This window comes from Pantherophis guttatus, chromosome 15, assembly GCF_059756535.1.
Source record: "Pantherophis guttatus breed Tessera chromosome 15, ASM5975653v1, whole genome shotgun sequence".
In the NCBI taxonomy this organism is placed as follows: Eukaryota; Metazoa; Chordata; class Lepidosauria; order Squamata; family Colubridae; genus Pantherophis; species Pantherophis guttatus.
The window spans coordinates 17,621,691-17,646,643 of NC_142077.1; the positions used below are offsets into that span (position 1 = coordinate 17,621,691).

A 24,953-nucleotide genomic window follows, 5' to 3' on the forward strand; every position below is an offset into this window, starting at 1 on the left:
AAAGGGCTGATGCAATAGTGCAGCCAGTCTCTAAGAACAAAATAAACTTTAGTGAAAACTACCGTATTTTTCAGAGTATAAGACATACCTTTTTACCCCGCTAAAAGGGGGTGAAAATTTAGGTGCGTCTTATACACCGAATGTAGCCCTACCCATCCACTGGCCCCCACCCTTTGGCCTTGTGCCTCGCAGCAGTTACCCCCTTGCAAGCAAACAGCAAGAAAAAACAGCTCCTTTCAGCTTCAACATAGACAACATAGACACCCCCGGGATTTCTCCAGCCTCGCTTGGCCTCCGTGTCTTTCCAGGAGAGGCTCCTGTGGGGGAGAAGCCATGCAGGGCTGGGTCTTCCAAGGGGGATCCGGGGTTGCCTTGGAAGAGAGAGGGAGGGAAAAAATTGTGTCTGTCTTATTGAGCAACGTGTGAGTTAGCCAATTCTTGGTGCAGGGCTTTAACTCCTTATAGAAGGGAAGAATGTAGACCAGCATTTTTCATACTTGGAATTTTAAGATGAATGGACTTTAATTCCCAGAATTTTCTGGCCAGCATGATGAAGTCCCTGCATTGTTGGGTGGGGAATTCTGGGGGTTGAAGTCCATTCATCTTAAAGTTTGAAAAACACGGATGCAGGCCAACAACTCTCCACATGTTGCCTCCATTTTGGAAAACAACAGACACCTGAAGAGACCATCATCCCTTGGCCAGCTTCATAATGTAGAAACCATGATTTGTTATGGCCATCAGAAGTGTCACAATTAATTGGACTGATTTATAATCCCAAGACCCTGATCCTGGTTTGGAAGCCATCCTGGTTGGTTCTTAGAACTCTCTAAGCCAACATTGAGCAAAGGACTTGGAAAAAGCCTCATGAAAGCAGCAGCCTCCATTCTTCCTCCCAACGCCTGGCAGGAGAGAGAGAGAGAAGGGAACCCAGGGAGGGTCACAGCCACATTCTCCCTTTTTCAGTTTGATGGGATTCACGCCCAGCCTTTCTGCTCTGGGGAGCAGCCCCAGTATCCTGAGCCATGGCCTCACTGGGAACACTGGAAACCAGCATCCAAAGCCATCTCTGGGGCTCCCAAAGAAGCACCCCCCCCCGACTCTATTGAGGTAGAGAAGAGGTCCTTTTACTGAGTTTGAAATGGTAGCGGCAAAAGCAAGGCAAGATCTGATTTGAAAGGCATGAAAGTTACAGGTTGAAAGTTTCCCCAAATTCCTCCCCCACCCCAGGGACCCAGGCTGAAAGTCCAATCCCCGTCCCACATAGTGTCATGTGGGGCCCATCTTCAGGTGTTTTCATCCACCTGGAGTCCTAGGACGGTTGGCCTTGACTGGGTGTAAATAACTCCACTCAGCAGCGCAGTCATTCATGAGAGCAAACCTTCCTTTTAGTTCAGATGGGTCTCCACCTCACCAGCTCAGCCCCCCAACCCAAATGCCGTGCCCCCACCCCCCGTTACTATGGCAGCTGATAACAAGCATGCATCCCAGGAGAATCCCAGGCTGATACAAAGTCACCAATTCCATCCTCTGAACACACAACCACAAAGCTCTGCAAGTCTCTTATCAAGGTTTGTCCAGAAATTGTGGGAAATCACTGAAACCCCCAACCCTCCCCCCTCCAATCCCTAAAGACGCCTCTCTGTCCCTCTGCCACTCTCCCACCTCTTTTCCCTGAATGCCAAACTCTGATCCGGTTCACACATCCTGCCAACCCCCCTTCGCTTATTTGTTTGTTTATTTAATTTGTCAACCACAAGGAAACAAGTATCAGTATAAACATAGACATAGACGCATAAAAAATGGCACAAATAAATGGATATAAATTAGCAAAACATAGCCATAAACACATGAAACGAGTACATAGGATAGGATAGGATAGGATAGGATAGGATAGGATAGGATAGGATAGGATAGGATAGGATAGGATAGGATAGGATAGGATTAGAATTAGAATTAGAATAGAATAGAATAGAATTAGAATAGAATAAGAAATAGGATAGGATAGGATAGAATAAGAATTAGAATAGAATAGAATAAGAAATAGGATAGGATAGGATAGATTAGAATTAGAATTAGAATTAGAATTAGAATAGAATAGAATAGAATAGAATAGAATAGAATTAGAATAGAATAAGAAATAGGATAGGATAGGATAGGATAGGATAGGATAGGATAGGATAGGATAGGATAGGATAGGATAGGATAGGATATGAAATAGGAATAGAATTCTTTATTGGCCAAGTGTGATTGGAGAGAGAAGGAATTTGTCTTTGGTGCAGAAGCTCTCAGGGTACATACAAGAAAAGGGGGGGAGGGGGAGGGGAGGGGGGCTGTGGGACCTTAGGGACCACTGGAGAAGCAGGTGGGGTCCAGGGGAGGCAGTGGAGGGTGGAAGGGGAGAGATCAGGGAGAGATTTCCAGGCTTTTCCTATTCTTAGGGCTGAAGTCAAGAGGGGAGGGGAGGGACGGCCTGTGGTTGGAAGGGGATAATATGGCGCTGGAAGGCAAAGGGGGCAGGAACAGGCAGGGCCTTATGGGAGGAGAGGATCTTCTGCACTAACTAAGCTGAGGTCCGGAGGGAGGGAGGGAGGGAGGGAGGCGGACTACTTCAAGGCCATCCAGGCCTAAACTTTCTCTCCTCTGAGGACTCTGAGGGCTTCCATGGGGAGCAGAGACTCTCCTCATGAAAGGCCTCGGCCTCTGAAATACAGCCAGGGCCCACAGGCAGCTCGGAGGCCCCGGAGGGAAACCTCCAGGAGGGCGGAGGGGCTCCTGTTTGGGCCGGGGTCTGGCTGGATGACCTCTGGGGGCCCCTCCGGCCCTGGATCCCCTGGGGCTCCCCCGAAAGAACCAGGAGGGGCTGCTGGTCTCTCCCCCCAACCTTCCTCCCCCCCTTTGGGGAACCTTCCCGACTCCTGGCTGGAGAGGAGAGAAAATCTCCCCTCAGCTTTTTTCTTCCCTCAAAATGGAGGGAGGGAGAATCGCCTCAGGAAAAAAGAGGCCACAAAATGGAGGAGGCTGCGGGGTCTTTGCCCGCTTTAGCTGTCCTGTTCGCTGCCTGTGGGGGCCAGCTGGGGCTGAAAGGCCGGACTGTAGGCTGCCCCCTACAGGCAGCGTGAGGGACAGCTAAAGCGAGGAAAGAGGACGGAGGACCCCGAGTGCTGGACAGGGGATTCTGGGAGTTGAAGTCCAGAGGCCTTTGCTGAGGTTGAGCCACCTGCCCTGGGAGGCCCTGCACTGGACACTCGGACAGATGACCTCCACTGAAGGGCCCCCAAGGGGGGGGATGCCCAACCCCCCCATCCCCTTTTCCCTGATTTCACGGGGGCAGGAGGGGGATATGGGACACTGGGGGGCAACCAGGGAATGAAGGATTTTTCCCTCTTTTTTAACATATATATATATATAATATTTATTTTCCTCCTCCATCAGCAGAGGATCTAAAGCCTCCACCTTCTTCCTTCTGGTTCCGTTGCTGGGCAGAGGCCGAGGCAGAGCCGGGAGAGCTGAGGGGGGAGGAAGGGCCAGGCCTCCCTTCCCCCCTCAGGGCCTCCATCCTGGCTTCTCTCCTCAGGAGGGACCTGCTGGCCGATCGGCCCAGGAAGCTCTTTGGGGGCCCCGAAGCCTCTGGATCCAGGGGGGGAGGAAGGTGGGAGCCTGGATGGAGACCATGGGAGAGAAGCCAGAGAGGCTCTTCCTCCTGCGAGGCTCCTCTTCAGCCCAGACTCTCCTCCGCTCAGTGTGGGGAAAGGTCCCCCCGGCCTCCCTGAGAGGAAAGCAGCCCCAGCCGCCCCTGCCCCCCTCCCCTGGGCCTCTCCTGGGCCCCCGTCTCTCTCTGGCTCCCTCCCCTCTGGGCCCCTCCAGGCTCCAGGGAGACCTGGCAGAGACCCTCCGGGAGGAGAGGAGCCCCTTCCCAGGCCTCCGCCTGGCCTTCCACCCAGAGCCCCCCAGGACATCCTAGCCAGGCCCTGAGAGGAGAACCTGGGATGGGGACCCTCCTCTCCCTTCAGATTAGCCCCCTCCCCAGTTCTCCCTCCTGGGCAAAGGGGGACGTCTCCGTCTTCCTCATCCAGAGAAGAGACATAATGTGCGAACAATGGATCCCAATGAACCAGGGACTCGGGTGCCCCAAGAGCAGCTTCAAAGCACTCGGAGGCTTTTTAGGGAAGGGGGCTTCACCCCACAGCCTCAGAGATGGGAACATCATAGGGGTCCCCCTTTTTAAAATCAGCTCCAATTTATGAAGTTCTGATATAAAAGAAAAGCCCAAAGAGATCCCAGTCTTCACCTTAGGCAGAATCCAAGGGGACTGATTGCTTCCTTGGCATTAAGAAAAAAGGCAGCACAAGAGTTAAGGGGCACCAACCTAGAGTGGCACCAAACTCCATACTTCTGGGTGACCTTCTCCAGCAGACTCTGGAGACAAGAGACTCGGTTGAAGGACAGCAGAGGTCAATTCCCTTGTTATTGAACGATCTTCCTCCAGCATCACTTTCCTAACATGTCCTGACAGGAAGGACCACAGCCACTACAGGAATTGACCCCAGGAGTGTAGTTGTGGCTTTTCACAAACAACTTTTTCTCCATCCTCTCCTCTGCACATGGAGCCCAGAAGAAGCTCAGGATCCCAAGAGGAGAAGTTGCTTCTCACTGTAATTAATAATGATTATCTGGGCCTTGGAAATCTCCATACCTGTGATAGAGAGAGCAGATTGAAGCCATATGCAAAGGATCTTGCATCAGAAAAGGATAAATTTGTTAGATCAAACTCTGTGGGAACAAGTTTTGGGGCAGGCAGGATCTGTGCTCTTGATTGTACCTTTCTCTCCTTTCCAGGTGAAGCTGAGTGTTTCTCTGTTTATATCAGGAAAGTCGCTGGCATTTCCATCTTCTGAGAGTGCTTTGAATTCTTCAACTGTTCCTGCTGTGGGTATTAGAAACAGGAAGAGGATTAATAAAGCTCCATGAATTATGTATCTCCTGCTTCTGCTTCTGATGCTGCTTTTGTCGCAGCCGGTCTCTGGGAAGCTGAGAAGGAAATGCCCTCTGAGCTTGGAGCACCAGGATGGAAACAGAACATGGAGCTATTACAGGCCAGGAGACCATCTCATTGGTATAGTCACAACTGAAACAGAAGTATCATCTATAATGTTGCCTTTCCACAGGGCTCCTTCTATGCCTTCTCATCCGTAAATCATTCAGGGTGTTGGAGTTGTATCCCCTCCATTTGCAGTTCTAACACTCTCCTTCTTTTCTTCTCATTTCACTTACTTTTGTATTACAGGACTTGTCTAATTTCCTGAATCATTTTGATTTCCACAATTTCCCTCTTTTTTCTTATTGTGTAGAAGAGACTCAAATGCAAAGATGGGGTTATAAAAACCTGAAGGCAATGCAGATTATTTTCCTCTCCCCATTCACTCCTGAATTCTTCACTTGAATTCATTTTGTTTAAAGGAGGGATTGTAACAGTTGTAGTTGCCTCTGCCCAGCCCATTCCCATGTTTCTATAACCGATTATTGATTTTGGATCAATATTGGCTCAAGGCTCAGTAGGCTTGTGGAGGCAAAAAGGAATAAATTCTTTTAAAAAGTTACTTGTTACTAACGATAACATGAACATTTTTTTACAGTACGTTTTCTTATGGTTTTTTCTACACCCTACGATTAATTTTCAATATTCAAGTGGTCAACAAGAATTCGCAGCTCCTGCACAATCTCACACTGGGCTACAACATCCATGACAACCATTTGAGCCCTTTACGCACTTCAGATGCCTTGCTGGACATTCTCTCCACTGGAGAAGCCAATGTCCCCAACTACGGCTGTGGAAGGAAGGAGAACCTCCTGGCTCTTCTTGATGGAGCTAGCAGAGAGATCTCCATCCAGGCATCAACATTAGCAGGAACCTACAAAGTCTCACAGGTTTGTGTGTGGTGTTTTTCTCTATCTGGTAAAGTGAGGGGTGGGTGGTGGTGGGTGAGCCACAGAAGCAACCATATCTTCTCCATAGAATTCAAGAGTTGATTTTCTCCATTTTAGGGAACGTGTGAATTATGTTTTTTCTATTATATTCCTGTTCTAATTCCTCATAACCCCCACCATGTTTGGTGATTGTTATGGCATGTTTGTGCTGATAGGCTGTGTGTGGTTTTCACCAAATGTGGCTCTGTGCATTACGACCAAATATCTCCAGTCTGCCCTCGTCTGTCCAAAGGAGAATGTTCCAGAAGCCTTGTGGTTTGTTCAGTTGCAACTTGGCAAAACTCATCCATTCTGCCATGTTCTTTTTAGAGAGAGGTTTTCTTCTGGCAACCCCTCCAAACCAAGAACCTTACTTGTTCAGTCTTTTTCTAATTTTACTATCATGAACTGGAACATTTAACAGGCTCACTGAGGCCTGTGGAGTCTGAGGTGGAACTCTTGGGGATTTTTGCCATGTCTCTGAGCATTGCACGGTCTGACCTTGGGTGAACTTGCCGGGATGGTCCCTCCTGGGAAGATTGGCAGCTGCCTCGAATGTTTTCCCCTTGCGAACAATCTTCTTCGGTATAGAATGATGGACGTTATTTGGAACGTAATTATTTGGAAATGGCCTTGTAACCCTTTCCAGATTGATAGGCAGCAACAATTGCTTCTCTTGGATCATTGCTGGTGTTTTTACTCTTTGCATTGTGTTAATACACACCCAGTGGTGGGATTCAAGTAATTTAACAACCGGTTCTCTGCCCTAATGATTTCTTCCAACAACCAGTTTGCCAAACTGCTCAGAAAGTTAACAAGTGGTTCTCCCAAAGTGGTGCGAACTGGCTGAATCCCACCGCTGCACACACCTCAATGCTGGAGACCAGAAAACTCCTGAAACTTTGGCTTTTATAGAGGCCGTGACACTTGTGATTATCGATTAATCCAGGTCCCTTGATCAGCAGCACCAGGCTTCCTCTCAGCCTCTTCACACCCATGGAAGCAGTCAGGGTGTCCTTAGCCTTTCACACCTGGCTCCTCCATTTCGGCTCTCTTTCTGTAAAATAAAGGAGGACAGGGTGTTATATCTCCTGTGTTGCTGTTCACCTGAGGTTGCATTTACCTCCTTTTAAGAACTGCTGAAGATCAGATGCTTTTTCCTCTGTCCAGATACATGAAACCACAGAAGTCACAGAGGGTCTCCTTCCTTTTCCACAAGGCTGAATTTCTTAGTGTACAATTAAACCTCTGGAACCTGACAGAGTCCCCAAATTCTCTGGGTTAGAAGATGCAGAATTTCAAATAAAGCCCTCTTGGATTATGCAACTGACAAATTATATTAGGAGCAGTGGTCTCCTTATCTCTTTGTATAACTAGAGAACAGTCCAAAAATTATCAAGGTGGTATATAAATAAATAAATAAATAAATAAATAAATAAATAAATAAATAAATAAATAAATATTGCTTCATCTGGAATATTGAATGTCAGCAGCTTAAGAAAGAGCTGTGGTCTCCTTATCTCTTGTATAACTAGAGAAAAGGCCAAAAAATAATCAAGGTGGGAGATAAATAAACAAACTAAAAAGATTACTTCACCAAGCATCTGGAATATTTTTTTTTTTTAATTTGATTTATATGCCGCCCTTCTCCGGAGACTCAGGGTGGTTTACAATGCGTTAAGCAATAGCCTTCATACTTTTGTATATTTATACAAAGTCAGCTTATTGCCCCCACAAACTGGGTCCTCAATTTACCTACATTAGAAAGGATGGAAGGCTGAGTCAACCTTGAGCCTGGCGAGATTCGATCTTACTTTAATTGCAGACAGCTGGTGTTAAATTACAATGCATTAGTCTGCTGAGCTATCCAGGCTCAGCATTGCTAATTGGTAATCAACAAAAATTTATTTAATTTGTTCACCAAAACCAAGTTGAATTTATTAAAAAATAAAGTTTTGGACTTTATCTGACCCCCAATATAACACAGCTTTCTTCCTTACTTTTTCAGATCACTGATAACAGCGTTTCAGAGCCTCTGAGTGATAAAAGCCAATTTCCCTTATTCCACCAGAAGCGTGCCAAAGAAGGGATCCACTATCCAGTAATTGTCCAACTGCTCCTCTATTTCAGATGGACCCTGATTGGCCTCTTTGCTTCAGACACAGAGAAGGGAGAGAATTTCATGAGGACTTTCACTCCTATGCTTGTCAGGAATGGAATTTGTGTTGTTATATCACAACTGTTCTCAAAGAATGGATTTACAGCAACCCTCAGGGATTCCCTCTCTAAGTGGAGACAAGTCAACCTCTTTGTCCACTTCATAGAAAGTATTTCCATTAAGGACAGACTCCTTCCTTTCCATTTAACACTTGGGCGTCTCCCAGGACCCATTGAAGGGAAAGTCTGGATCATTACAACTTTGGGAGTATTAACATTGAATAAGGACAGACTTTACAAATACATCCATAGTATTTGGGCCTTTTTTTTTCTAGCAAATGAAAGGCCAGAAGATGATGCCTTTGAACCCCATTTCTTTGTGGAATATCAGTTTCAAGATCCTTATTTCCGCTGTTCTCTTTCAAAGAACGTCTTTTCTGTCAAAATCCGCAGAAGATGCACCCAGGAAGCCCCACTGGAGACCCAGGAGAAAGAGAACAGAAGGTGGATCCCAAATGAACAGAATGTGTACAGTCTCATTCAGACTCTGGCCCAGGCCTTGAACGCTGCCTATTCCTCCAGATGGAGGAGGGGAAGGAAGGAGGGCAAAGGGAGGTTGGGGTCTCCAAGGCTGCAGCCGTGGCAGGTATGGGGGTCCTGATATTGTGGGATATGAAGAATTGCTTCATAATTAATGTTTCATTACAGCTTCCACTTCTGCATAATAAATAAAGAAAATAAGGAACTAGAAAGTTAAGGAACTTTTTGAAAAACGAGTGAAAACAGTCTTGTTCTTACAGTGAACAAAGTGGTTCAGAAAAGTCTAGAAAGAAAGGGGGGAGGGATTTCTGAGCAAGAGCTTAATGGACACATTTCAAAATATAACCGATTTATGCAAAAGAACAAAGGAAAGTTAGTGATGCACAATCACACCATGTCATGGAAACAGGGGGTTGCTGGGAAAAACAAGGCCATATTGTTAAACAGGCACTCCGGATAGGTTGAGAGCTTACTAGTCCCCATCCAATGGGGAAGCAGGACAGTGTTGAGTGACAGGAGGAAGGGCATGCTTTGATCCGGGTCCACCTGGAGGATTTGCAGATGCTTTGATAAACTTTTGCTCCTTTTGGGTACCAGATTGCCTTCCTTGCTTTATTGCTGCTTTCCTATTTCTAACAATATGGATCCATTAATCTTAGATCATTCAGAGAAGGAACCCAAAGGAGAAGGAGGGGAACCTTCTCAACCACATTGGGCTTCAGAAGGTCCAACACTTCGGCCAATCTAATGGCTTGAGACATCACCTTCTAAGCCTCACGACAGATCAATTTTGGTTTTAAACACTGCTAATTTTAAAAGGATGTGTGCATTTTTAAATATGTTCATGTCTTTATGGGTTTGTGATTAGCATAGTAGAATGTTACATTTGTAACTTTGAAGGACACCCTGAGACCATCTAGCCCAGCGGTTCTCAACCTGGGGGTCGCGACCCCTTTGGGGGTCGAACGGCCAATTCTCAGGGGTCACCAAAGCCCTCTCTCGCCCCCCCCACGCCTTCACTCACCCTCACTCTCTGCTCTGTTGGATCGCCGGCCATTCGCTTACCCCGCCCACTCCCAATCTATTGCTGCCTCCGGTGTCCCAGCTGATGGCTAGAGGGAAAAAAATGGTTTAAATTCTTGCCACGGGGCTTCAAAGGGCCACCCTATAACCAGTGGTGAGATTCTGCGTTTGTTAAATTGCTGGCTTGCCCCGCCTCTCCGCACCACTATTTATTGCCAATAAATAGTGGTGGGCGAGGGGCGGGCGAGCCAGCAATTTAACAAATGGTTCGGTGTTTTTTTGTAATTTTATTGGCCCGCAGAGCTTCAGCATAGGCTAATTAGCCCTTGATTAGATCGGCTCCCGACTCTCAGCTGATTTGCTCTCTGCTGTTTTGCGCAGGGCTCTGCTGCTTGTTTGCTTGCTGCAGCACTTTTTTTTCCCCCAGCTATGCTGAAACATGAAACTGAAAGTAAAGCAGGCTGTTGGCTTTGCTGTTGCTGCAACGTTGGAAAATTAGGCAGGCAGATTTCTTTTCTTTTTCCTCACCAAAAAAGGTAGGTGCAAACAATGGGAAATTTAGGGGAAAAGAAGAGAGTTCAAGATTTTAAAACACAAAAGAAAAAAAGCTCTATTTAACTAGGGAATTGTAATAATTGAGATACTATTAATTGTATATTGTGTTGAAAGCAGAAATGGTTAAGTTGTGGTTTGGAGGAATATATGGGGGAAATTATTTGGTTTATTATTATTGGTAAATATAATTAATTGATTTGTAAGAAATTGGATTGCATGGAAATAATGGGAATATTCATGTTCATATTGATTAATATACAAAAAGGTAGTTATATAACTAATTGATTTATATTAAAATGTTGAATTTATATTAAACAACTGTAATATTACATAATTAACCAATGTGAGGATAGATATAAAAATAGATGACAATGGGAAGGGGTATAATATAGAATAGAAGGGAAAAATTGAATTTGATTAAGATTAGAGATGAGGATGAAGGGTAATATTGTTTTTTAAAAAAAAAATAGATGAGGAATAAATATGGCAAAAAGGAAATATAGAAATTGTAAATTTAATTGAAATGACTAAACACTGTTTAAATTTGTGAACCGGCCAAATACTCTGTTCAAAGTCTTGGAAGAAATCTCCTTCTAGGTTCTGCTCCAAGTGGGGAAAAAGACACTGGAGACATGGAGACTGCTTGGAAAGATGGTTTAATGGTGGACAGGATCACATGGCTTGAGTTCCTGAACAGAAAAGGGCAGATACAGTAAATCCTCTGGTTTTTATGCTCTCTCTGGCTCTGCATTTCTTGGGGTCCCAAAAGAGTATCATGATTGGTTGTCAGACTCCCAGGGGGTGGGGATCTTAGCTAGCCTTGCTGGCTGATGGTCACATGTGCTTCCCAGGTCACATGTGGTGAGTTTCTGTTGCTAGATGGGTAGAGAGCTAATCCTATCTTTATTGGATCTTTGGCAATTCCTACTATGGCTCTGCCTGAAGGAGGCAGATCTTTGTTATGTAGAATAGACTGGCCCAGGCCTTAATGGCCCATTGACAAAGGGTGGGGGCAGGAAGATGGGAGCTGCTTCAAAACATGCTTATCCCAGGGAAATATAATATTCTGCCTTTTTCATATTTCCTAAAATATTTCACTCTTCCAGGAAAGGGGTGGGTGCTAACTTCCTACAAAAGAAAATACATTGTATGTTTGTATGTGTGTTTCTAATTATTGCTATTTATTCATATTTGTTCTCTTTTATTCTTTAAAGTTTAACAATTCATTCTTTATCTTAATATCTTTATATTTGTTTGGGGTTGGCTTTCTTCCCTTTCATCTTTTTTATTGTACAGCAATCTTTCTCCTCAAACCTACCACCTCTCTCTTTTCTTTCCTTATGTTCTCTTCCTCCCCCTCTTCTTCTCCTCCCTACTTCCTCTTCCTTTCTCCTTGTCCTCTCTTCCTCCCTCTCTTACCCTCACTCCTACTCTAATTTCCCTTCCCTTCCTTCATCCCTCTCTATTGCTGTATCCTTTTATGCATATGGACTACTCAGAGGCTGAAAAAGTTATTTCTGACTGGTCCTCGCCCTTTTGACCAGTCCTCAAATTTACGACTGTCCTCACATTTTACGTTTTTGCCCTATCTTGTCACCATGGTGAAGAGAAGCAGTTGTGAAATGAGTGACATGGTTGTTAAGAATGCTACAATGGGCATAAATGATGACCAGTCATAAGTGCGAAGACCGGTCAAAAGTGCGAGGACCTGTCAGAAATCACTTTTTTCAGCCCTCTGGGTAGTCCTTTTGTGCATATGGACTACTCAGAGGGCTGAAAAAGTTATTTTTGACTGGTCCTCACACTTTTGACCAGATCTCGAATTTACGACTATCCTCACATTTTACGTTTTTTGCCCTATCTTATCACCATGGTGAAGAGAAGCAGTTGTGAAATGAGTGACATGGTTGTTAAGAATGTTGCACGGGCATAAATGTGAGGATGGTCGTAAGTGTGAGGACCAGTCAAAAGTGCGAGGACCTGTCAGAAATGACTTTTTTCAGCCCTCTGAGTAGTCCCTATACACATAGCCATGGCCACCTGGTCACATGACCAGCTAGCCACACACACCCAGTCACATGACCTACAAGCCACACCCACAAAATAAGCCACGCCCACAGAACCGGTAGTAAAAAAATTTAGAACCCACCCCTGGTTGGGGGTCACCACAACATGAGAAACTGTATTAAAGGGTCGCGACATTAGGAAGGTTGAGAACCACTGATCTAGCCCAACCCCTCCTCTCTGCAGGAGTCCCAGTCAAAGCTTCTCTGACTGACGGCTGCTCAGTCTTTGCCACCTCAGTGAAGGGGAGGCTGAACTTCTCTGCTTTGAGGGCTCAGCTCTGAAATGGCTCCTCTTTTCAGGGTCTTTTTCCTCTCCTTCAGCCAGAATCTCCTCCCTTCTGACTGAGCTCATTGCCCCATTTCCCCTCCTCCCTCTGGAGCAACATGGAGGAGATCTGGAGTTTCTGGGCAACTTCTTCCAGTTATTGGAAGAGGGCTGTAGGAGGCAGGATGGGATTTACGACCACAACTGAGCTCAGCATTTCTTTTGCTAAGTGAGTTTTGCCCTATTTTATTACCTTGATTGTCTTTTCACTAAATGAACGGTTTCTCATAATCAACCTTACCTGATGTTTTCTAGGCGTTTATGAATAATCTCGTTTTCTATGATTCATTGTATTTGTCACCTGCTCTAGAATGTCCCTTATAACTTACCAATTGCATCAATTATATTTTGTTAATATATATTTTGCCAAAATATGATTAACTTTGCTGAACCTTTTCAATTTATTTTTGAAGATAGCAGTAACACCTATTTTTCTAATAAGCACATTTTCATGGAAGACAATTGTAGAAGAAAGATTCAAATATATAAAAGCTAAATGGGATTTTAAAAAAAAAGGTTTCAGATTTTAAACTTCCTGGATGTTCCCCTTGTAGATCCATCCTTTCCTGCAGAAGAATGAGTATTGCAATATATCCAGTAGGGAATTCTGCTTGGATCAGAATGGAGATGTAGCAGCAGATGTGGGAATCGTGAGCTATTTGAATCTCCCCATGGAGGATTCCATCGAACAACAAATGGGGACTTTGGAAAGACAGAGACTTACTATCTATCAAGATGCTCTTTCAGAGCTAACGTTGCTCAACCAGGTGAGAGAAATTTTGTTGTCTTTCCTGTTTTTTCCAAAGATTTAGGACCCATTTCATGTGGACTAAGCCTAGTTTCCAGGGTCAGTGACCTTCACTGAGAATTGAACGTGGGAAGTAGAAACCTTATAGTTTTCTTTCTATAGACCACTTGGGAGGCTTCAGTACTATCGACCAAGGTGTTCTTCAGCTGCTGTAATATTGAAGACTGTTTTTGGCTGGTTCAGCCATGTCCAACCTGGGATGAGAAACCCTCAAGTGCTGGAGGTTGTGTTGTTAAGAGCCTCAGGTTCGCTTGTTCCTTGTCCTGAAAGAGCAAAGCAGAAGGGAATTCTGTTGAACAGACCCTGAATTGAGGTTTGGACTAAATGAGATGAAATTGGATCATGGCTGGATGGAGCTCCTGGGGGTCCCATTGGGGGAGAAGCTTCCTCTTGTCCTGCTTAGGGAAAGGCCATTGGGAAATGGTTCCCTGAAATGGAAGGTCCATGGTCTGTGATATGTTTAAGTAGTCCAGACCTGGTCAAAGTTAGCCATATCTGTCTCTCACCCAACTGGGGGGAGCAATTGGCCTTCTGCCCCTAGGAAGGAGGTCCAAGGCTTTCAGTTCACATAAAATGACAGTGACCAGTGAGACAATCCCTTGACCCAGAAACCTGAAACACTGAAACACAACTTTGATTCCAAGGTCTTCCTGATATCAGAAGTAACAAGAGAGATTGTGATAGGAAATGCTACTTAGATTTGGCCTTTGGCTCTTAAGAGGGTCTTCCATCTGAAGATCCCTTGAATGACCTTGTTTATCTTGAGTGTTAGCCACCTTCAGTCCCTCTGGGGGGTCTCCCAATTTAACTAATATATTTGTTATATAAACACTTTATTAAACTTTTATTACATTAAAAATATAAAAAATTATTTCACTCAACAACAGCTAATTGTGGTGTTTTTCTTGTGACAATAATTCATGCATTATTTACAAAAATTAAATTGTGCATATTTACATTCTTATTTTATCTATTACTTGTACTTAATAACTATCTTCAATCTATCTCCGTTCTATCCAGTTATACCACTGTTCCCACACATTGTAAAATATTGAGATCTCTTTATCTTTTAAACTCAGCGTTAATTTGTCCATTTCTGCACAATTCATGATCTTTTGTATGACCAGTTTCTCTGCGGATGTACATGGCTATTTCCAACATTGAGCATAGGCAATCCTGGAAGCCGTTAATATGTGTAGATACTGTATTTTGTGCCCTTCACACACACATATATATATATATATATATATTTTGAAGATCCCCCATAGGAAGAGTTCCGGTTCTAAGTCTTAATTGTTTGTTAGTAATTTCCTGTAGCCAATCTTTAATTTTTAGCCAATAGCCTCAGGACAGGACCACCACATATGGTAGTATGTTCCCTCTTTCTTTTTACATTTCCAACATATGGGGCTCATTTTAGGGTACATTTTCGCTAATCTCGAAGGGGGTAAGTGCCACCTGTAGAACATTTTATATGCGTTTTCTTTATATGCTGCTGATTTTGTTAGTTTATGGTTTCTGTTCCATATGTTCTCCCAATCTGATAGTTTTATGTTGTGTCCAATATTTTGACCCCATGCAATCATGCATCCTTTCACTACTTCCTCCTCCAATTCTACTTCCAGAAGGTATTTGTAAATTTTAGTAATATTTTTTTTTGTCTGGTCCTAATAAAATTTTGTCTAGTTGTTGTGGTTTAAGATATATTCCATAATCTTTTATATCTTGTTTGTTTGTTTGTATCAGTTTTGTAATTGGAGATAAGTCCACCAGTCAACTCGTAGCCCTTGTTCTTGGAGGTCCTGTAATGTTTTTAACTTTCCATGGATATCTAATAGGTCTTTAACATTTTATTCAAATCTAAATTGTTTGGATGGATCATCGCTTCCATTGTGGATAGCCAAGTTGGGATTTTTATGTAGTGTTTTTTTTTTAACTTTAATCCAATTATTTATTAGCAAATCTCTAATCAGGTTTCTGTGGAAGTATTGTTGTTTTGTAGGTCCTGTTTCCCACAGAAAGGCATGCCATCCTCTCTGCAGGTCGTGACCTTCTATAGCTAGTACTCTTTCATTCTTCAAATTGATCCAATCTTTTAACCAAACTAATGTTGCTGCACTATAGTATAATTCCCAGTTTGGCAATCCAAATCCTCCTCTGCTCTTTGTATCTTGTAGTAATTTCATTTTTATTCTGGGTTTTTCCCCCTGCCAGATAAATTTTGCTATTGTTTTATTAAGGTCATTAAAAAAGGTCTTTTCTAATTTAACTGGGATGGTCTGGAACAAGTATAGAAATTTTGGTAATATAGACATTTTTATGGCTGCTATTCTTCCTAAAAGTGACAGTTGCATGTTAGTCCATAGTTCTAAATCTTTTTTTGTTTGTTGTAATAGTTTGTTATAGTTATTCTCCTTTATCGATTTGCAATGTGCTGTCAACCATATACCTAAGTATTTGATTTTTCTTGTTGTTTGGAGTTCAAGTGTACTTTCCAATTCTGTTATTTGTAGTTCTGTTAAATTTTTTGCTATAAGTTTCATTTTCTGTCTATTGATTTTCAGTCCTGCTACAGCTCCATATCTTTCTAATTCCTTAATTAGTGTTTGTCCTTTCTCTATTGGTTTTTCAATAGTAAAAGCCAAATTGTCTGCAAATGCTTGCAATTTATATTCTTCATTTCTGGTTTTCAATCCTTTTATTTCTGAATTTTGTCTGATTCGTTCTAGTAATATTTGTCTAGTGACAGTATGAAGAGCAGAGGAGATAGAGGACAACTTTGTCGAACTCCTTTCTCTATATTTAAAGTTTGGGTGTTTTCTCCATTAATTATAATTTTTGCTTTTTGTATCGAATATATTGCTGTTATAATATTCTCAAATTTAGTGCCCAAATTCATATCATAAACTTGTTGAATCATAAATTGCCAATTGAGGTTATCAAATGCTTTTTGGGCATCCAAGAAGACAAAGGCTACTTGTTTCTCCTGGTGGGCTTCGTAATTCTAAACTGTCCATTATTATTCTTAAATTATTCCTGGTTTGTCTATTTGGAAGAAATCCATTTTGATCTAACTGTATATAGTCGTTCAAAATTTTCTTTAATCTGTTGGCAATAATAGTAGCAAATATTTTATAATCTACGTTTAATAAAGAGATTGGTCTATAGTTTTGTATCAGTCTGGCATCTGTATCCCCCTTCGGGATTAGCGAAATTAATGCTTCCCTCCACGTATCCGGCATTTTAGCTGATATTAATACCTCATTGTATAGATCAACCATTATTGGCCCTACTTGTTCTTCTATTACCTTATAGAATTCTGATAGAAAACCATCGGGGCCCGGTGTTTTGTTACTTTTCTGGGATCTAATTGCTTGATTTAGTTCCATCATAGTTATATCCTTACTCAAAGTTTCTTTCAGTTCGTCTTTTATTTCTCGGGTTCTTTTTTTCTCTTAGATGCTCCCTAATCTGATCCTCATCTACTCTTTCTTTCTTATAGAGATCCTCAAAATATTTATGTGCAATCTCTTTTTTCTTTTCTATTGTGTGTTGATAATCTCCATTTTCATCCTGTAGTTGGTAGATGGTTCTTTTCTCTCTCTCTTTTTTTCAGTTTATACAATAGCCATCTTCTTGGCTTATTTGCTTGTTCGAAATATACTTGTTTGGTTGCCTTCAAGTTTCTAACCAATTCTTCCTGATCAACTAAATTGAGTTTGTGTTTATGAAAAATCAATTGTTCTTGTTCTTGTAATTGGGAATTTTGTGGCCTATTCTGTAATTTGGTCTCTAATTTTTTGATTGCTTGAAGTAGATTGTTTTGTTGGGCATATTTTTCTTTGTTCTTTTTTGCAACATAGCATATTATAATTCCCATAAGCAGCTTTCATAGTATCCCATAAGTTTTGGGTTGTTGTATATTGGTTATTATTTTCTTTAAAATAAAAATTTAGTTCTTCCTTAATTTTCTTAATCAATTCCTCATCTTTCAATAATTGAGAATCTAGCGTCCATCTTCTCCTTGGTTTTTTTTTTTACCCGTCTAATTGATTCTGAGTGGGTTGTGGTCTGCCCACAAGTTCGCTGGAATTTCTACTTCTGTCACTTCTTCTGCTAATTCTCCACGCCATGTCGATGCGTGACCATGACTGATGGGGGTTCGAATAGAAAGTAAATTGTCTCTTTTCTGGATTTAGTGTTCTCCATATATCTATTAAATTTAATTCTTTGGTCATTTCTACATATATTTTGGGTAGTTCTCTTCCCCCCACCTTTCTTCTTTCTCCTATTGTAGTCTTTTTGATAATCTGTTATCGCATTATAATCTCCTATGATGCAAATATTTTTTCTTTCTAATTCAATAATTTTATCATATAAGGTTTTGTAAAATTCTTTTTGATTGTCATTGGGGGTATAAATTACCACTAATAATTGTTTTTATTTATCTGTATTTCTATTGCCAGAATTCTTCCTTTGGGATCTGCAAATATTAAGTTTGCCTTTATCTCTTCTAATGTAGACAGCTATTCCTTTCTTTTTCTCCTGATCTGCAGGAGCCGTAAACAGAGTCCCTAATTTGGGGCAATCTAAATATTTTTCGTCTGTTTTTAAGATGTGTGTTTCCTGTAAACATATAATATCTGCATTTTGTTTTATTAAGTTTGCCAAAATCCTTTTTCTTTTTGTCATTGAGTTTAGTCCATTTATGTTAATAGAGAAGAGTTTCACCTCTTTTTCCATAGCCCTAATTGTATCTCGTTTTTTGTCTTCTGATTGCTCTTATTTCCCTTTCTGTTCTGATCGCTGTCTTAGGCTCTTCTCTTTCTTGTTGTGGTTGATTGGTATCTTTTACTTCTTTTTCTTCGTCTTTATTTTTTGGTTGGTCTTGTTTTTCCTGAGAATTTGAATCTAGATCTTCTCTGCTGCTTTGGTCTTCCGATCCCGCCAGTTGCTCATAAAGTTCCTGTGCTTTTTCCAGAGTGTCTATTTTGATTTTCGTTTCTTCCCAAGTGACCAGCATCCCTTCTGGAATCAGCCATCGGAACAGAATAGCTCTTTTATTCAGGTGTTTAGCCAGGAATTTATAATCCCTTCTCTGCTCTCTTACTCTTCTTGGGATTTGCTTGAGGATCTGAATCTCTTTTCCTTTATATATTATTGCTTCTTTTCTGGATAGCTTATATATTATGTCTCGAACTTTTCTCCTCATGAATCGAACGTGGATCTCCTTTGGGAGCTTGTTTTTTCTTGCATAGCTCGTATTGACCCTGTAAACATCGTCCATTTCCTTCATTTCCTCCTTGTCTCTATCTAGTGCTTCGGCTAAAATTTCTGCCATCACTAGTTCCAGATCTTCATCTTTATTTTCCATTATATTTTGGAATCTTAGGAACGACACAGCTTTATCCATCTCAATATAGATCATAGAATATTCCATTTCTTTGCTCACCATTTTTATTTGCTGGTCCACTTTTTCTAATTTCCTCTCTGTTTGTTCCATTCTTTTCTCTACTTCCTTTATTGTGTGTTCATTCTTTTCTAATGCTTGTTGAATTGACCCTACTTTTTCATCAAGCTTTGATCTGTCTGATCTCATTTCCATTTTTAGTTTCCCCATTTCCTCTTTCAGCTCATTAATGTTAGCTCTTGTCTCTAAATGATTCTTTATCATTATTTCTTGGAGTTTAACCATCGATTCTTGCAATGTGAGTAGTGAGGTTTGAATATTGACATTCAAAGCGGTGTTTTGTTTCTCAGCTGTCAGCATTCCTTCTATTGTTTTTTTGCATCATCGGAGAAGCTGTTGTTGCTGAGGGCATTAGGGTTAATGTGATCTTCTTTCCTGTCTTAGTTATTGTGGTGTTTGTAGTAGTCATCTCTTCTAGTATCTCTTTCTATTTTTTAAGGATATTATACACGCTGTCCCAAATTGGCATTAAATAATTTAAAATTATTTTCATTAAAAGTTAGCTGTTGATATAATATGATATTTGCTATAAATTTTTATGCTGTTATATTATTTGTATAGATCTTGATGTTCACAACTCTATTCAGTAACCCTAACACTCAAGGAAAACAAGGCCATTCAAGGGATTTTCAGATGAAAGATCATCATAACCATGGATAGATGCATTTTAATATAGCAATGAGGAGAAACCAATTTCTTCCTCCTTTATGCTTAAATCTTTTCTCAATTCCATCCCTCCGGACTTTATTAAAGAGAAAAGTCCTTTATTATTGCAATGTTAAATGCCAAAAGCAAAAAGGAAGAACTAAAGGAAGAACCTGCCAGGGTCACATTTCCTACACCTGTTTAGAAGGAGTCAGAAATTTCATATTCACCTAACTGAAGCCCAGAATCTACTTGTATAATGTCCATTTCTACCCCCATTTTCCATGGATGTTGAGTCCTAACATATTTCCGTTGGCATTCCTTTTCTTCTGCTCAGTCCCTGCCTCAGTCCAAATGTGTGGAAAGCTGTCATCCTGGATTTGTTAAGAGGGTTCGAGAAGGAGAGCCAGTTTGCTGCTACGACTGCGTTCCTTGTCCGGAGGGGACCTTCTCCACTCAGGAAGGTGGGTGTCACCAGAGGAAAGGAAGGCCTGATGGAAATGGATTTATCCAGAGCATTTTGATGAAAGTGCAAATTAAAACTCAACTTTTTTTTTGTTTATTCAAAATGCACTAGAAATCCTCCAATTTCATATACCTTGGGTAAATAAGTATCAGAAAATTATCATTTCCCCCCCATGGAATGATTAAACAACACATCTTGGAAAATGTTCCCGGAATCAGGCGTTCCTCAAAAATGGTATTTCTTTAAATGCAAAAAACAAACAAACAAACAAACAAACAAAACCCAGAATATTAAAGATATTGATTTTTGACTTTCTTAGATACGGAAAAATGCACCAAGTGTCCAGATGATAAATATCCAAATGAGGACAGGGTCCAATGTATCCCCAAAGTTGTAACTTTCCTGTCTTATGAAGAACATCTGGGCATCATCCTGGTCTCTTTTGCCCTACTCTTCTTCCTAACCACAGGCCTTGTCTTAATCATCTTCATTAAATATTTAGAAACTCCCCTTGTCAAAGCCAACAACCGGGACCTCTCCTACATCCTCCTGGTCTCCCTCCTGCTTTGCTTCTTGTCTCCTTCTCTCTTCATTGGTCAACCAAGGAAAGCCACCTGCCTTCTCCGACAAACGGTTTTCAGCATCATCTTCTCAGTTGCCGTTTCTTCTCTCTTGGCCAAAACCATCATGGTGGTGCTGGCCTTCCTGGCCACAAAACCAGGAAACCGAGTGAAGAGATGGTTGGGGAAGAGCTTGGCCAACTCCATCATCCTTTCTTGTTCTGCTGCCCAAATTATCATCTCCTCCACCTGGCTGGGAGTTTCTCCCCCTTTCCCTGACTCTGACCTCCACTCCCAGCCTGGAGAGATCATCCTGCAATGCAACGAAGGGGCCGTTGTCATGTTCTACGTCACCCTCAGCTACATGGGCTTCCTGGCTGCCATCTGCTTCACGGTGGCTTTCCTGGCCAGGAACCTGCCTGGGGCCTTCAATGAAGCCAAGCTGATCACCTTCAGCATGCTGGTCTTCTGCAGTGTCTGGGTGACCTTTGTGCCCACCTACCTGAGCACCAAAGGGAAATCCATGGTGGCTGTGCAGGTCTTCTCCATCCTGGCCTCCAGTGCTGGTCTGCTGGTCTGCATCTTCATCCCCAAGTGCTACATTATCCTTGTGAGGCCAGACCTCAACACAAAGGAACATCTTACGGGCAGAATAAATGTAAAAACATGAGATGTAACACCATTGTGATATTGGAAGAATTATTAGATTTTCTTTTATTTGAAAGAAATTATTAATTCTTTCTACTTAGATAGTATGCAGGAATCCAAGAAGAATATTTGTCTATGTTTCTTTAATCCCCTTCCCTTTCAGCTCAATAAAGAGAACTCTGGGAAGGTCATTCAGAGGAATTTGATGTTCAGGAACAGCCAATGAACCTGATGCCTTATAAAAATAATTTGAGCAGGTTTTCCTACTGAGGGAGCCGAAAAGTGTTTCTGTGTGAGAGAAAAGCCTGAGGAGGAAAAATGGCAAGATGGAAGCTGTGGGAAAGAAGCTCCAGTCATGTGTGACAATCTCTGAGAGAAGCCATGAAATACCCAAATGATGTGAAGGTTTCACCTGCTCTCCGCTGGGGAGGCAGATCTGCGCAACTCTTAAATGGCTCCTTCTTGATGTCCTGATGAGACCTACTCTAGAGAAAGAGTGGATCACAACAGCCGTCTGGGATTTCACTGGGGCTCACTTTGTCTGGCTCCCTATTTTTTCTTTCCTTATTCAAGAAATAAAAGAGAAATATCTAACAGTGTTCAGGCCCTTTAATGGTTCACTCTACAATTTCTACCTAAAGCCTTTTCTCTGCTCCTCTTCCAAGCTTCTCTTGTCTGTGAAGGGCTGGAGAAGGTGCCCAGAGAAAGGGGACCCGGAGACTCTCCCCAGGGGGAGGTTGAGGGGATCCTGTCTAAAGGCATCACAGACTGTGGCATGAGGGTTCAACGCTGCATCTTCATCCAGGTCCCGGAAGGGGGTGAGCAAGGATGGGAAGAGCTGGGTTTCTAGGAAGCTGCTCTGCTCTCCAACCACCGAGTCTGCTGATTGATTAGAGACCAATTTTTATCTTTCAGAATGGCTCCTAATTGCCAATTGAATCCTTTGCAAATTCCATTTTCAGGGGATAAGAAAAGCTCTGATGGGTCAGAAGGTCAGTCCAAGATTCACGATGAGCAGAGAGAGGCCTCTGGTTCTCCCACAGGCAGAAGGCAGAGACTTTGCCCAACACGCAACGGGTGTTTCCACACAACTGAACTTTCCTCCATCACCCCAGACAGTGCTGGACACTCGGCCATCTCCCCATCTAGGACTCCCCAGTTCTGGGATCAGAATATCTGGGGTATCAGAACTGGGGAGTCCCAGATGGAGGGAAGTCTCAGTGCCCAACACTGTCTGGGGTGATGGAGGAAGGTTCAGTTGTGGGGAAGCACCCATTGAGTGTTGGGCAAAGCATATTATGACTTAATATGAGAACATTAATATGAGAAGATTCATATGAGGAAATATTTCCAAGTTTCACTCCCCCAATCAAAAAGTACTAAGGCGGGACTGGAACGCAGGAGCCTCCTGGTGATTGGCCCAAAGTCCTCCAGGGAGTTTCCATGCCTAAGGGAGGATTAGAACTCAGAGCCAGCTGGCTTTCATGCCTAAAACAGGAGCAGGACTCAAAGTCCCCCCATGATTGGCTCCAACTCCCCCATTTGGCTTTTGTTGGAAGGTGGGATTAAAGCTCCGGTGATTGGCACAAAGTCCCTCAGCGGCCTTTGACTCCCCTTATGGCCTCCAGGCACAACTGACGGCTTCCCACAGACGAAGCTGCTTTCTGCTGCCGCCCCTCCGCCTGGCGCCCCTCCCCCACCCGCTCGCCCAGCGCCCCCTCCGGCAACCCCGCTCCCGCCTCCCTGGCCTCCCTCCCCGGGGCTGAGCGAGCGAGCCCACGCGGGAGCTCCGGGGGTCTGCGGGGGGGGGGGCATCCGGCGAGGCGGCGGGGAAGCAGCCTTGGGGGGAGCTCCGGGGATGGATTCTCTCCCTGCGAGGTTGCAGCCGTCGGGCTGCCGGGTGGGGAGAAACGGCAGCTCCCTTCACCCCGGAGGAAGGCGAGCGAAGGGCAGCGGCAGCAACGGCGCAGAGCGGGAAGCCCTTGGAAGGGGGGGGCTGGGGAGGGAAGGGAAGGTGCTCGGGGGGGGGTAAAGGTCTCAACGTCCCCCCCTTTTTTGTTACCTGCGTCCAGGTGAGCTTCCGAGAGGACCAGCATCACCTGGAGCTTCTCATCCGCTGCAGCTCTGAGGCCTCTCAATTCTCCCCCTCCCACCTGAAAGGGCGCACCGCCTCCCCTCCCCCCCCACCCCCCCTTAATCCCTTCCCCGGTCTTGGTCCGACCCAGCGCTCCCAGGACGGCGGTCCTTCCCCCTGGCAGCTCCTGCTGAGAAGGTCAGCCGACCTCCCCTCTCCCCCCCCACAGGACAGAAAATCCCTTCCTTCCTTTTTCTTTCTTTCCTCCTTCCTTCCTTTCCTTCCTTCTTCTTTCTTTCTCTCCTCCTTCCTTCCTTTTTCTTTCTTTACTCCTTCCTTCCTTCCTCCTTCCTTCCTTTTCTTTCCTTCCTTCCTTTTTCTTTCTTTCTTTCTTCCTTCCTTTTCTTTCCTTCCTTCCTCTTTCTTTCTTTCTTTCCTTCCTTCATTTTCTTTCTTTCTTCTTTCCTTCCGTCCTTCCTTTTTCTTCCTTCCTTCCTTCCTTCCTTCCTGTCTCTGCCTTTCAGGGCGGCTGTTGCGCTGAGGCCCGTTAAGCTCCGTCCTTCTCCCCAAGCCAGGGGGGCTGGGCACTTCCCCTCCCCTCCCTTCCAATATTGTCTCCGGGGAGACTGAGTGGAGACCCAGCTTCCCACCGCGGGATTCAGCCGCCCCCCTGCCCTAACCCCCCCCCCCGTTATTGAGCGCCCCCCGCCCTGTTCGGAGGCGTTTGTGCTTTGATGGGGCCTCTTTCTCTGGGCGAGGGGCGGGGGGAGTGCGGGGCAAGGACCTCCGGGGGGGGCTGATGCGTGGCTGGTGCGGCTTCTTCCTGCTTCCCCCCCCCCGCCGCAAAGGAGCGGGCGGGGGGAGGCGAGAGGGAAGCGGGGAGGGGCAGGAGAAGGAGGCGATCCGTTTTTGTGCGATCCTCCCCGCCTCCAGGCTGAGCCCAGTGAGCGGGGCCTTTGCACGACCTCTGCGGCGTCTGGAGGGGAAGGAAACGGAGGCAGGAAGGGAAGGAGGGAGCCGGAGGGGCTGGGAAAAAGAAGGGAAAAAGGGGGAAAAAGGAATGCCAATCATCCCTTCACCTGCCCTTCGGCTGCAATTCTTCTGTAACCACCAATAACTCAGAGATCCCGTCAGTGAGAAGGTTTCCCTCTTCAGAAGAGATCCCGGGTCTCGGATTCCGGCCATTCCTTCATCTCCCCTCCCTCTTTCTCTCTCTCTCTTTCTCTCTCTTTCTTTCTCTCCCTCCCTCTTTCTCTTTCTCTCTCCCCCTTTCTTTCTTTCTCTCTCTCTCCCTCCCTTTCTCTCTCCCTCTCTCTCTTTCTCTCGCTCGCTCTTTCTCTCTCTCTCTTTCTCTCCCTCTCTCCCTCTTTCTCTCTCTCTTTCTCTCCCTCTCTCTCCCTCTTTCTCTCTCTCTCTCTTTCTCCCTCTCTTTCTCTCCCTCTCCCTCTTTCTCTCTCTTTCTCTCCCTCCCTCTCCCTCTCTCTCTCCCTCTTTCTCTCTCGCTCTCTTTCTCCCTCTTTCTCTCTCCCGTCTTTTCCTTCCACGGAGGTTCCCTCCCTGATCAGCTGCCCCAAAGTCTCTGGGGCTATTTGTGACGCCCTCTTATTCCGCAGCCCTTCCACAGCGGAGCAAAGCCCACCCAGCCCAAA

General features: G+C 44.0%; 1 protein-coding gene across 1 annotated transcript; it reads left to right on the forward strand.

The window, feature by feature from the left end:
* Positions 1–3,195: 3,195 nt before the first annotated feature.
* On the forward strand, positions 3,196–21,824 carry LOC148112022 (vomeronasal type-2 receptor 26-like). The gene is made up of 6 exons (XM_087879213.1): positions 3,196–5,192; positions 5,637–5,928; positions 7,976–8,770; positions 13,188–13,400; positions 19,894–20,020; positions 21,394–21,824. The coding sequence occupies exons 1-6, from the start codon at positions 4,975–4,977 to the stop codon at positions 21,399–21,401; spliced, it is 1,653 nt and encodes a 550-aa protein (XP_087735339.1). The 5' UTR covers positions 3,196–4,974; the 3' UTR covers positions 21,402–21,824.
* Positions 21,825–24,953: the final 3,129 nt, after the last annotated feature.